Here is an 11,521-nt window from a genome sequence, read left to right as displayed (position 1 = left end):
TCAGAAGAAACTAAGAAACGAGTGCCTCCCGGGGAGGGGTCAGCCATATAAAGGAGCCCAGAGACCTTTGCCTCAGGAAGGACACTGCCTGGCCCCGGGTGGAGGTGAGACGATGGGGTTGGTGGGTGACACGGGGAGTTGGCCAAAGGGCAGACGGTCAACCCTCCTCCTCTCTAAGAGACCTGAACCTCCCTCTGCGGGATCTCTATAGTGCGGAAGCCAGAGTCATGGGAGGGGCAGGGCAGGAGGAAGGGACAGGCAGCAGAGGCGTGAGTGCGCGATGGTTGCCGAGATGCGAGGGCCAAGAAACCCAGGGAGGCGGTGACTATGGAGGGAGGGTCAACAGAACCCTAGAAGGAGCTGCCAGAGGGACCAGGCCAAGTGAAGGACCCTCCGCCCTTACTCCCAAGAGGCCCCCCTTCGGGCCTTCCTTCCTCATCACCCACTTCGAGCTGGCCCCTTCTGAAGAAGGGCAGTGCCTTCCCCCGGGCCACCTCTGACCACCAGCGCTTCTCCTGGGTGGGACTTCCACTCGCACCTGAGGCTTTATGGTCCTGGTCTCTACCCACACACTGGCCACTGTCAGTCTCTCTCCTGTCCTGGACAAAGGTCCCAGGGGTCGTTCCGACACCCCCACCCGGAGAACCTCGTTCTGCCAGCCCTGACCACCCTCAGCTCAGTCCGACAGCCTGCTGCTGCCCACAAAAGTGGAAACAAGAGGGCCCCAGCCCCAGGCATGGCAGGCCCTGGCGTGAGTGTGTCTGCCACCCAGGTTTGTAGTCTCAAGGTCTTTCGGGATGCCTGGCTCACCTATCAGCGCCAATGACAGCTGACTCAGCTGGAGTCACCCACCTCCCCGACTCAGCCGTAAGCTCTTAACGTCAAGGGGCACAGATGACAAACCCAACAGGCTCCCACCACCTGCTCCCACCCATTCCCTGAGAAAATGGGTCCTCCGATCTCGACGTTCCCTTTGAGGACGGTCATGGTCCCTGAGAGCTGCCCACGGAACCCTTCATTCCTTGCTGGGAGAAACCTGCGCTCCCAGGCCCTCCTACATCTCCTGACATCCTTGTTCCTCAACCGAGTGGAAGCACCAGAGTGTGAGAAAGAGAAAGACACAGAGCAGTTTCTTTTACAATAAATGCTATATTATGTTCAGTTGGGAGAACGGGAGACTTGCAGACTTCCTGTCCCCAGGTGAGTGAGGTCTTCCTGCAAAGGAGGCTGGGGGCTTCTGTCTTCAGAGGTTATTGCAGGAATGGGGGTGAGACCAGGGAGAGGAAGGGAGGAAGGGGTGGGGAAGGGGGTAGGAATGGGGGGAAGCACTGAGGGAGGGGAGGGAGAGTTAGGGGAATGAGGAGGAGGTGCTGGAGGAGCTTTCCCACCTCAGGACCCCACTTCCTCTCATCCTCAGGGACCTGGGGGTGACAGGAAGAATGGAGCCTCATAATGGGGGACCTGGCCTAGGGAGCACCACCTGGGGGTCCTAAGATGCAGAGGGCATCTGTACCTAGCTAGGGATGGGGGGAGAAGAGGAGGGAGGATTTAGGACTGGGGCACTGAGATGCGGGGGGCAGGGGGGTATTTAGGGCTGAGGGTACAGGGATGGGGAAGGGGAAAGTACGGAAACTGGGGGAGATGCAGGGCTGGGCACTGGGCTGTTGGGGAGAAGTGACTTAAGAAGTGGGTTCAGAGGGGAGAAAGTTTAAGGGATGGGGGCAAGGGGTGCAAGGGGAGTTATATAAGGAGAGGGTAGGAGGATGGGGCGGGCTGCAGGCTGGTTGCATGTACAGGGTGAGGACCCGGCAGTAGGGATGCACCCAGGAAAAGGAGAAATGGAGGCCTGAGCCCTGGGGAAGGACATGGGGATTGGGGATCTCAGAGAAGCCATATAAGCATGAGGGCCGACACAGGAAGGTGCATTGGGACAGAGGTCTGACCAAGCACATCTGGTTTTCACAATAATCCCACAAGGTATTAGGACGAGTGGGCCACACTCTTTTTTTATTTTTATTTTTTGCGGTACGTGGGCCTCTCACTGTTGTGGCCTCTCCCGTTGCGCAGCACAGGCTCCGGACGCGCAGGCCCAGCGCCCATGGCTTACGGGCCCAGCCGCTCCGCGGCATGTGGGATCTTCCCGGACCGGGGCACGAACCTGAGTCCCCTGCATCGGCAGGCAGACTCTCAACCACTGTGCCACCAGGGAAGCCCGGCCACACTCATTTTACAGGTGACAAAACCGAGGTTCAGAGAAGTGACTGACTTGTCCAAGGTCCCAGAGTGGAAGAGCCTGGATTTGAACTGGGTCTCCAGGTGGGTTTCACACAAGTTGGGAGAAGGATAGGGGTCAGGGGGAAGTCTGATGCTGCCCAAGGAAACCAGGAGACTGAGCCGCAGGAGTCCGCAGCCATCTCTTCAGAGGCAGTGCAGATGGTTCCCTGCACTGTCCGTGGCAGCGTGGAGAAGGCAGCGTGGGGCTCACAGTGAGGTCAAGTTCACCTCAGGTTTGTGGAAGTGCAGCTGCCACAGAATTTGTGAGACAGGCAGTGAGAAGAGGAAGCCACCCAGCAGAGGCCGGCTAGAAGGTCACCGCCTCCTTGTCCCTGCCCGGTCCCTGTCCTGAGAAGGAGGGCATCGGGAGCTGGACCTGGGAGCACTCCTTACCGCCACCCCACCTTGCCCCCTCACCGTCATATTAGTGTCCACGTTCTCCAAGGCCACATAGAAGTTTTCATCTTTAAATAGAGAGAAAAGAGAACGGGCGGGGAGGGGGGAGAGGGAAGAGGTGGGGAGCAAAGAGGAGGGAAGGAAACGTCAGGAAGGCAGGGCCAAGGGGGCTCCTGTGCCCCTGCGCCTGCCCTGCGGGGACGGCCTGTGCACGACCTGGGCCTTAGAAGGGGGCGCGGAAGCCACGAAGCAAACTCTGGGGCAAGAGGTATATGCCTGTCTTGGGCAAGAGAGGTCCTCCTGTCCTGCCCAGGCCAAAATGGTACCCAGGGAAGCCCCCGTCTCCCTTCCCCAGGAGACAGGACTCACTTGTTCTGTCATTCTCGAAGCCCAAGTTAGAAAAAGTCTTCACGGTGCTCTCATCACAGGTCTCGAACCACTTGCTGTCGTCCCAGGACCTGCCAGGCGGGCGCTGCATCGTCAGGGCAGGGCCGCCCGGTCTGGGACCCCTTTGCGGCCCTCAGCCCTCCACCCCCAGCGCACTCACAGGCCTCCGCCTTGGCCGCGCCTCCTCCACGAGCGCGCGACGAAGACGCTCAGCACCCCCAGCAGCAGCAGCAGCAGCAGCGCCGCGGTCCCCGCCAGGCCTCCGACAAGCGCCCTCCAGGAGACGGTCACCTCGCAGCGCGAGCCCGAGAACCAGTGCGTGTCCGTGGAGAAGCAGCTGCGGGGAGCGTGTCACAGGTCACACGCCCTCACCACCTGCTCGGCTTGGTCCGCTAGTGCCCCTGGACCACGCAGGTACTAGCAGGTGGGTGACCCGGGGGCCAGGGGGCGGGGCCTCTGGCGGCGCCGGCTGAGCGGGGTCGGGTGATTGGCTCAGCTGGCTGTGGGCGGGGCCTCACCGGCAATAAGGACCGCTCCTCTGCAGAACGCACTGGCCCTGACGACAGTCGATGGCGCCGTCCACGCCCGCCGTGCATTTGGTGACACACTGGAGCTTGTTCTCTTTCAGCAAGGGGAAGTAGAAATCCTCGTAGCCCACGGCAGCAACGCGGCGACAGATGGCTGGGGGATAGGAAGGGGGTTGCAGAGGCAAAGACTTCATCCACTCTACTCTGGGGCCAGGCTATGAAATGACTCTGAAAATGGATGAGAAGCACTACATTTCCGAGGGTGGGGTGTCGAGGGGTAGACCTTGGGATTAGATGAGGGAAGGGCAGGCCCCTCACCCTCTCCTCACCTTCTCTGCTGGTCCTCAGGTGGAAGCTACTAACAAGGGCCAGGCAGGCAGCACTGCCGGGTCCGTATCACTTGCCTCCCCAAAAGGTCTCCCCATCCTCCCTAGGGAATTTCAGTGGACAGATGTCCCTTGTGGGAGGGGTCATGGCCTCTTGGAGCCGCTTAGCCCTTTGCCCTCCCTCTCACCTTCCTGGGATAGCTCCGTCCTCGTGCTGTTGTTCACCTTGATGGAGTCAGGCTTAAAACACAAGACTGGGGGCGGGGCGGGGCGGGGGGACACACAGGCACAGGTGGGATTGGGGGCAGGCACAGGGAGGGGCAGAGAGGGCTCTGTCAGTATGGAGGAGGTGTGAATGGGCAACAAGGGAAGACCCCTTTGGACTCCCTCATGTCCCCTGAATAGTCAGGGGTCCTCAGCCACCCTGGAAACCTTGAGCAGAACTGTCTCTTCCACAGCACCCAGGTTCTGGTGAGCCCCTCCTTAGCCCCATCCTTGACCCAGTTGGCTGGGGACCTGTGTCTCTTCTCCCAGCCTGCCAGAGGTACCACGGGGCTGGCACCTGACCCCAGAAGGACCCTGTCTGCGCTGGAGCAGGCTGGGATGGTGGCTGTGACCCTGGCCCCTCCCTGCAGCCTGAGGCCCCCAGCTTCTGTTCACCCTGTGGAGCAGGCTGGGATGGTGGCTGTGACCCTGGCCCGTCCCTGCAGCCTGAGGCCCCCCGCTTCTGTTCACCCTGTGGAGCAGGCTGGGACAGTGGCTGTGACCCTGGCCCCTCCCTGCAGCCCAAGGCCCCCAGCTTCTGCTCACCCTGGTCCTTCCCGCAGCTGCTATTCTGGCTGACAGTCTGGAGCTCCTCCTTCAGGGCCACTTTCACCTTCTCATACTCGCTCTCCAGCTGGAGGCTGAAGGGTAACTTCAGCTGGACCAGGTAGTCCACGACAATGCTGCCATTCCTGAGGGGGGCAAGGGGGCAGGGATCCTTAAAAGGTGCCCAGGCCCAGGCCATCATAGGTCCGTAGAAGGGCACTTCCAGACCAACCACAACTATACGGGTGTTGGCAGGAAGTGGGCATTGAGCTGGGATTCCAGACACATTATGTCCAGCATCTCTGCCTTTATCAGCCTGAGTAGGTGGGACAAGGAATGATTGACATTCTCTTGGCATTGCCTCAAGCCATAATCAAACCAGGCCCTCCTGGGCTCTCTGCCTCCCTCTTGCTGACCCATCCAGCAGACCAGGTGCCAACTAGAGAGAGACCAGCTATAGACCAGATACCAGGCATCATCCCTCATGCACCGCCTCCCTGTTTGTCCCACTGAATCATTCACCTTCCAACATGCTTTGAGAGTAGGGGTGATATCCCTCCTACAGAGAAATGACTCCAGAAAATGACTGCAAAATATCCTCTACAGAGTGCTTCGTTTGCATCCTCACTCCATCCCTCTCTTTATGACATCTGACGATTCCAAAAGCAAGGGATGTCTTCTCCAGCACTTCTTAGTTCATCCCCACCACCACTTGACACTGTCTTCACAGTGCCAGAAGGGTCTCCTACCTCAGAGAAAGGATCACCACCTCCTTGAACCCCTCCACATTTTGGTAAACCTTCTTCATCTGAAATGCCAAGGATCCTGGGCTCACATCTGAACATCCAGACCAGAGGGTACCCAGGGACCCAAGCTCAACTCCAGGGGCAAACCTTTGAGTTCCCTCCCCTTTCCCCTCACCTGATTCCGGAAGGTGTCCGTGAAATCCCTATAGGCCTTAGAAGTGTTGTCATTGAGGTCCGGGGAGAACTTCTTGTCGACAGAAACCTCCATGCCCACTTCAGCGTCCACTTTGTCTGCACACAACATTCCCTGCTCTGGTCACTTCACCATCCACTCCTGTCTGACATCGCCACCACCACCCTGACCCAGAGGCTACTCCCGTGGCCCCTCTCCATGTTCCCTGAGATCTGACTGAACAGCAGGAGGGAGAGAGGCAGGAATTCTGGAATGAGGTGTCCTGAGATGTGAGAAACACTGAAAGTCAGGATGTCCAGCAGTCAGGCCTGTAGTCTCTCCCACGTCTGCCCCAATGGGAAGCAGAATAATGGCCCCCAAAGATGCCTATGTCTAATACCCAGAACCTGGGAATATCTTATGCTATATGGCATGGAGGAATCAAAGTGGCAGATGGATTTAAGGGTTCTAACCAGCTGACCTCATTATGGGAAAATTAATGTGGACTATCTGGGTGGTCCGAGTATTATCACAAGGGTCCTTAGCAGTGGAAGAGGGAGGCAGAAGTCAGAATCAGTCAGAGGAAGATGTGAGTATGGAAAACGGGCACAGAGATGCAAAGCTGTTGTCATTGAAGATGGAGCGAGGGGGCCTTGAGACAAGGAATGTGGGCCACTTGTGAACCTGGAAAGGGCAAAGAGATGGATTCTCTCCTAGGGCCTCCAGAAAGAACCCAGCCCTGCCAACACCTTGATTTTAGCCCTGCGAGACTCATGTCAGATTTCTAATGTACAGAATTGTACAATAATAAATTTGCAGTGTTCATCTGCTGAGTTTGTGGTAATTTGTTACAGCAGAAATTAGAACCTAATACAACTCGAAGTAGCCCAGACTGGGAGGAGGTCCCAGGAAAGAAAGTGGTCCCAGCGACCTCCTGGAGGTGAGGGTGGAGATTAGGCATGGTATGGGGTAGGGGAGAGCATGAGGCAGAAAGCAAGGATGAAGGGATTCAGCAAAATGATTGGGCCCATTAGAGTCAGTGGCACCTCCCAAGAGAAAGTGCAGAGAGCAACTCACCCACATCTATGTGTCCCACAGCAAACTCACAGTGGGAGCCAGAGAAAGTGCTGGGGCAGGAGCAGTGGCTCTGCATCCAGGTGCCACCATTGTCACAAGTGCCTGGGGAGCACAGGAAAACAGGAAGTTCAGGACAGAATTGACCTTGGTCATGGGAATATAGCGGGAGAGGGCGGAGAGGCCACATGGAGGCAGGAGATCCAACCTGGGGTGGTGGTCAATCTAGACTGTGTGGTCATCTGAGTCGTGGTCAAAGTTGTCCTGGGTGACGTAAGGGTGGAGAGAGTCTTGGTGGTAGCCGCTGGTATCCCTGGAGTGCTGGTGATGGGTGAGGTGGAGTGCGTCCGCTTGCTTGAAGTCATCACGGTGGTTGAAAAGCTGCCACTTGGTTTCACGGTCACTGGGAGGCTAGTGGAGCCGGGCACACGTGGGGTAGTTACAAAGTTGGTGCTGATCCAGGTGCCACTGGTGGGTCTTTGTGTGCTCGTGAAATCCGTGTTAATGGGGGTGGTTCCAGTGCTGACAGGACTAGGTACATCAGTCATGTCAGCGGGGTCAGTTTCGAAAACGGAAGTAGAAGTGTCCGGTTTTGCAGGGAACACAGTTGTCCTGGTGGTGGAACTGGGACAGGTGGCCCTCTCAGTAGTAGAGGTAAAAACTGATAATGGGATGGTGGGCGTAGAAGTAACTTCAGGATTTGGACCCACTTCTATACACGGTGTAGTGGGAGAGGCAGACACTATTGTAACCGATACTGAGTCTGGACATTGGGTAGTGGAAGAAAGAGTCAACATGGTGGTGGTTTGGGTAAGACGACTGCTGCCATTTTGGGGAGAAGTGGTGAGAGAAGTTCTTGCAGTTTCAGATGAGGAAAAAGTAGGAAAAGCAGTGACAGAAGACCCTGTGATGTCTGTACTGTAGACATGAGAGGAGGTAGGAAAAGACTTACTTGTCATAGAGACCGGTGAACTTGTGCTGATGGACGATAGAGATGATATTGTTATTTCAGGTATTGAAGACGAGATGATGGTACTAAAAGGGGTACTTATTGCACTAGTAGAAGTAATCAATTCAGGGAAAGGTGTTGAGGGAGAAACACTTGAAGTACTGAGAGCCGTTATTGAGGTGCGTGCTGTTGCCACGCTTTTGGTCCCAGACTGGGCTGCTTCTGTGGTTGAGGCTAGAATGGTAAAAGTGTCTGTGATCGAGGTGACAGGAGCTTCAGTGTGCGTGGGAGTGGTGATTTCTGTTGTGGACCTGGTGGGAGGAGTAGTGGGAGTTGAAGGGCCGGAAGTTGGGTGTGTAGTGGGGATGGTGGTGATCAGGGTGGACATAGGGCTAGTGTTTGCGGTCGAAGTGGAGACTGGCTCTGTGGTTGGGGAAGGTGGAGGGGAAGATGGGGTGATATTTGTGTGGGTGGGTGAGGTGCTGGAAAGAGCGAGTGTGGAGCTGAGTTCAGTGGTGGGGGTCAATGAAGCAGTGGTACTCAAGGATGTGGACTCAGTGTTGGTTGGTGTCATTGTTCTTCCTGTAGAGAAACTGGTTGAAGATGTGATGTCTGGTGTACTTTGTGGTATTACTGATGTGGGTGTTGTTACTATATTTGTGGTACAAGTCTTGGTTATTTTTGTTGTTGAGGCGTTGGTCAATACTGCTGTTTTCGAGGTGGTACGTGTTGAAGTGTCCGTTAGAGGTTTTATTCCTGTTTTGGTCATGGTCACAGTACTAGTTGTAAATGGAAGGGTAGATGTAGCCTCAGTAGGGATTGTGGCAGTCGAAGGTGATAGTGAGGTAGTGTTTGTTGTTTTAGTCAGGACTCTTTCTCCTCTCTGGGCAGATAGAGAAAGCTCAGACTTATTGGTGGCTGTTGTCGAGGTATTGGTGGTCACTGAAGTAGAAGTGGTGGATGTCGAATAATTGACTGTATTTGTGGGAGTGTCTGAATTTGTGATTGGTGGAGCAGCAGTAATCTCTGTTGTTTGAGACTCTGTACTAACATCACTGGTTGTAATAAATGTGGCTTTCCTGGTTGATGAAGCATGAGGGGTTGTGTTGCTCGTCTTTCCTATTTCTATAGTGGATACAGTGGTGGACAGTGGTCCCTTGGTAGTAGATATCACTTGTGATTCAGTGCTGGTGGGCACAGGGCTGGATTTAGATGTGGTAAATGTGGCAGGAGTGATTGCGTTTGTAGGAGTGATTGAAGACATAGTTGGAGAAACTGAAGTAATTGAGGTGGTGAGAGTTTCTTTGACAGTGTCAGTCACTGAAGTAAGTGTCGCTTTCGTGGAGCTCATGGTGTTCAGAGGAGTTGTGTTCCGTGTACCTAGTTCAGTGGATGCTTCTGTGGCAACAGATACAGCTTGTGTTGTAGGCGTTGTTAATATATCATTTGAAGTAGGTGCTTGAGTGATAGCTGTGGATGTCTGAAAGGTACTGACCACGTCTGGAAATGAAGTGATGGCTGTAATCAAGGTGCCACGGGTGCTGAGTGCTGTTAACAAGGTTTTCCTAGTAGTTAGAGAAGGGGTAGGAGCAGAGGTGGACACGAGCGTTGGGGTCGGAGACTGGGTTGCGTGGGTGCTTGCAGCGGTAGGGATGGCCCTTTGCGTGGTACCAGTCACAGAGGAGATCCGAGTGTCTAGAGTTGTGTGGGTTGTTGGGACAAAGGAAGGGGGTGGGGTCATGGTTGTGGGAGATTTCCCCGGAGCGGTGGTACTGGGAGAATTGGTCACGGCTGAAGTGACTCTCCTGGTAGTTGTCACGGGATAAGTACTGGTAATGGTTGTCCGTGGCTTCTCTGTCACAGGAGTGGCGGTGTAAGAGCTGCTGAGGGACACTTGGGTCTGTGTCATGCAGGTGGTGGTGGGGTAAGTGGTAGTGATTACCAGGTTCGTTGGATTGATGCACTCTGTCGTGCCCATATAGACAATCACGGTAGGTGGAGTGGTCTCCACCTTGAAGACAAACTTGGACATGGGGATTGTTGAGGTGTTGGAATTGATTGGCGATTTGAGCAACGTTTCAGAAATGGATTTCAAGTGGGGGGAGGTGGTGATAGTCATAGGTCTGTGTTCCCTACTATCTGGAGTGGGAGAAATTTCGGAGGTACTCAGTGGCCGCCTTGCTGGGCCTTGAGAGTGTGGGGAGTCGCTGAGAGCAGCGTGCAAAAGCGCATTAGAGGTGGATGTGGCCACGGCTGAAGCTCCTGTATTGGCGGTAGAACAGAGGAATTCATTGGTAGGTCGTTTTGTCACCATAACACCACATAGGTTACTCACTACCCCATTTTCCAGATACATGCCACAGAGGTAGGAAGTGCCACCAGTTCCTCCCGAATCAGAGGCAGTTTGGGGCTGGGGTCTTTCAAGGTTCTAAAGGCCAACATATGTCTTCCCCCCTGGGCAGCCTCCCCAAGGGGCGTTGGGTTGGGGGCGCGCTTAATCCCTTGCTCACCTGTCTGAGTACTGACCTTGCAGCCCTGGGACGGCCGAGCTGAGCACGCAGGTTCAGCAGAAGGTCCTGTCTCCTCCCATCGGTACTCCCATCCCTTCTTCCTCACACACCCCAAAGTCCTTGTCCCTTCCGGTTCTCTGCGCCACCCCCGCCCCCTCTGGCCCACCTCTGCCCATCTCCCTGTGACCCACTGCTGTCTGGGCTGACTCTCCTCTTTGGAGAGAGAGAGAGAACCCAGCTAATCCTGGGCTGAGGGTGGGGACACATCATGGACTTTAGGAGACGAGGGGTCAGAGAGCAGAAAGTTGCAAAGAGAATAACAAAGGGAAAAGCAGAGATTGAAGCTCAGACTTCATTGAGTTTGAGGACAAGGAGAGAGGATCACGCACAGGCTGAGGAACAGGACAGAAAAGGAAATTTCCAGAAAGAGATACCTTGGCAGGCAGGCATGAGTCCTGAAGACCTTAAGGTGTAGCAGTGAGTGTTAATAATAAAAATAGCTATATATTTTCCATCACCTATTCTATTTCGGCCAAGGAATTAATTAGTTTACAAATATGAGCCCCTCCCTCTACAGATGTTGTCATCCCCATCTTACAGGTGATACAAGTGAGAGTCAAAGATCTCATAATGCTGAGGGTGACCGGCAGCCACGGCAGCTGCTAGCAGGAAGCACCCAGACCTCCTGTCCACTCGGGGGCAGCTTTCTCAACTCAGACTCAGCACATCTTTGCTCTGAGAGCTGGGGTTTCACTACTCAGCTTAGCTGGGGTGTCAGGGAGATAGGGGAGGGGAATATGAAGGTTCCTGGCCCAGAGCCCTTATAGCCAGGAGGTGGCCCTGGAGATAAGTGAGAGGGTGGACCAGAGGACCTCTATGTTGGGAAGGTCTAAGGTTGGGGTTCAGGAGCAGACACTGGGGGGCAGAGGGAAGGGAAGTGAAGAGGAATTCCGACGTTCCAAAGGGGTGGGAGAGAGAAAGAGCAGGACCCCACACCAGCTGGTCTCAGAACCACCCTTTGGGAGCCATCAGGCTCTCCCCCCACAACCCTGCCAATGACAGCTGTGCCCAGAAACATAGGCTAGGTCGGGGTGGGAGAGTTAGGGGCAGGGCTGGAGGAGGGGGCACTGGGACCAAAGGTGTAGACTCCCCAGAGAGAGGAGGGGGCCCCAGGGGCAGAGCCAGGGACCCTCAGGAGGGCTGAACCGATGGAAGTAAAGGGAGGGATAGAATCCAGGGTGGAGGAAGCATCAGTGCTGGGGAGCAGGGGCAACAAGAGGAAGAGGGCTCAGAAAACTGAGTCAAAGTGGGAAGAGCACTCTTTCAGAAACAGGTTATCCCATCCTTTTG

At 55.2% G+C, this 11,521-nt stretch overlaps 1 protein-coding gene across 1 annotated transcript; it reads right to left on the bottom strand.

The window, feature by feature from the left end:
• Positions 1-1,111: 1,111 nt before the first annotated feature.
• MUC3A (mucin 3A, cell surface associated) lies at positions 1,112-10,336 on the bottom strand. The gene is made up of 11 exons (XM_089895738.1): positions 6,921-10,336; positions 6,716-6,817; positions 5,642-5,757; positions 5,470-5,528; positions 4,721-4,866; positions 4,099-4,164; positions 3,576-3,738; positions 3,218-3,394; positions 3,040-3,128; positions 2,692-2,744; positions 1,112-2,523 (listed from the first exon to the last, which is right to left on the bottom strand). Exons 1-11 carry the CDS (start codon positions 10,015-10,017, stop codon positions 2,482-2,484), a joined length of 4,110 nt encoding a protein of 1,369 aa, XP_089751864.1. The 5' UTR covers positions 10,018-10,336; the 3' UTR covers positions 1,112-2,481.
• Positions 10,337-11,521: the final 1,185 nt, after the last annotated feature.

Source organism: Delphinapterus leucas, chromosome 15 (assembly GCF_059928025.1).
Source record: "Delphinapterus leucas isolate spDelLeu-1000000601 "Yukka" chromosome 15, BTC_Dleu_Yukka2, whole genome shotgun sequence".
NCBI lineage: Eukaryota > Metazoa > Chordata > Mammalia > Artiodactyla > Monodontidae > Delphinapterus > Delphinapterus leucas.
The sequence above is the reverse complement of the archived record's forward strand: the minus strand, read 5'-3'. Positions and strand labels throughout refer to the sequence as shown.

Coding starts and splice junctions, on each gene's coding strand:
- MUC3A (XM_089895738.1), bottom strand. CDS start 10,017: ATGTATCTGGAAAATGGGGTAGTGAGTAACCTATGTGGTGTTATGGTG. Junction 6,818..6,920: donor TAGATTGACCACCACCCCAG/GTTGGATCTCCT, acceptor TGTGCTCCCCAG/GCACTTGTGACAATGGTGGC. Junction 2,745..3,039: donor CTTCGAGAATGACAGAACAA/GTGAGTCCTGTC, acceptor TTTTCTCTCTAT/TTAAAGATGAAAACTTCTAT.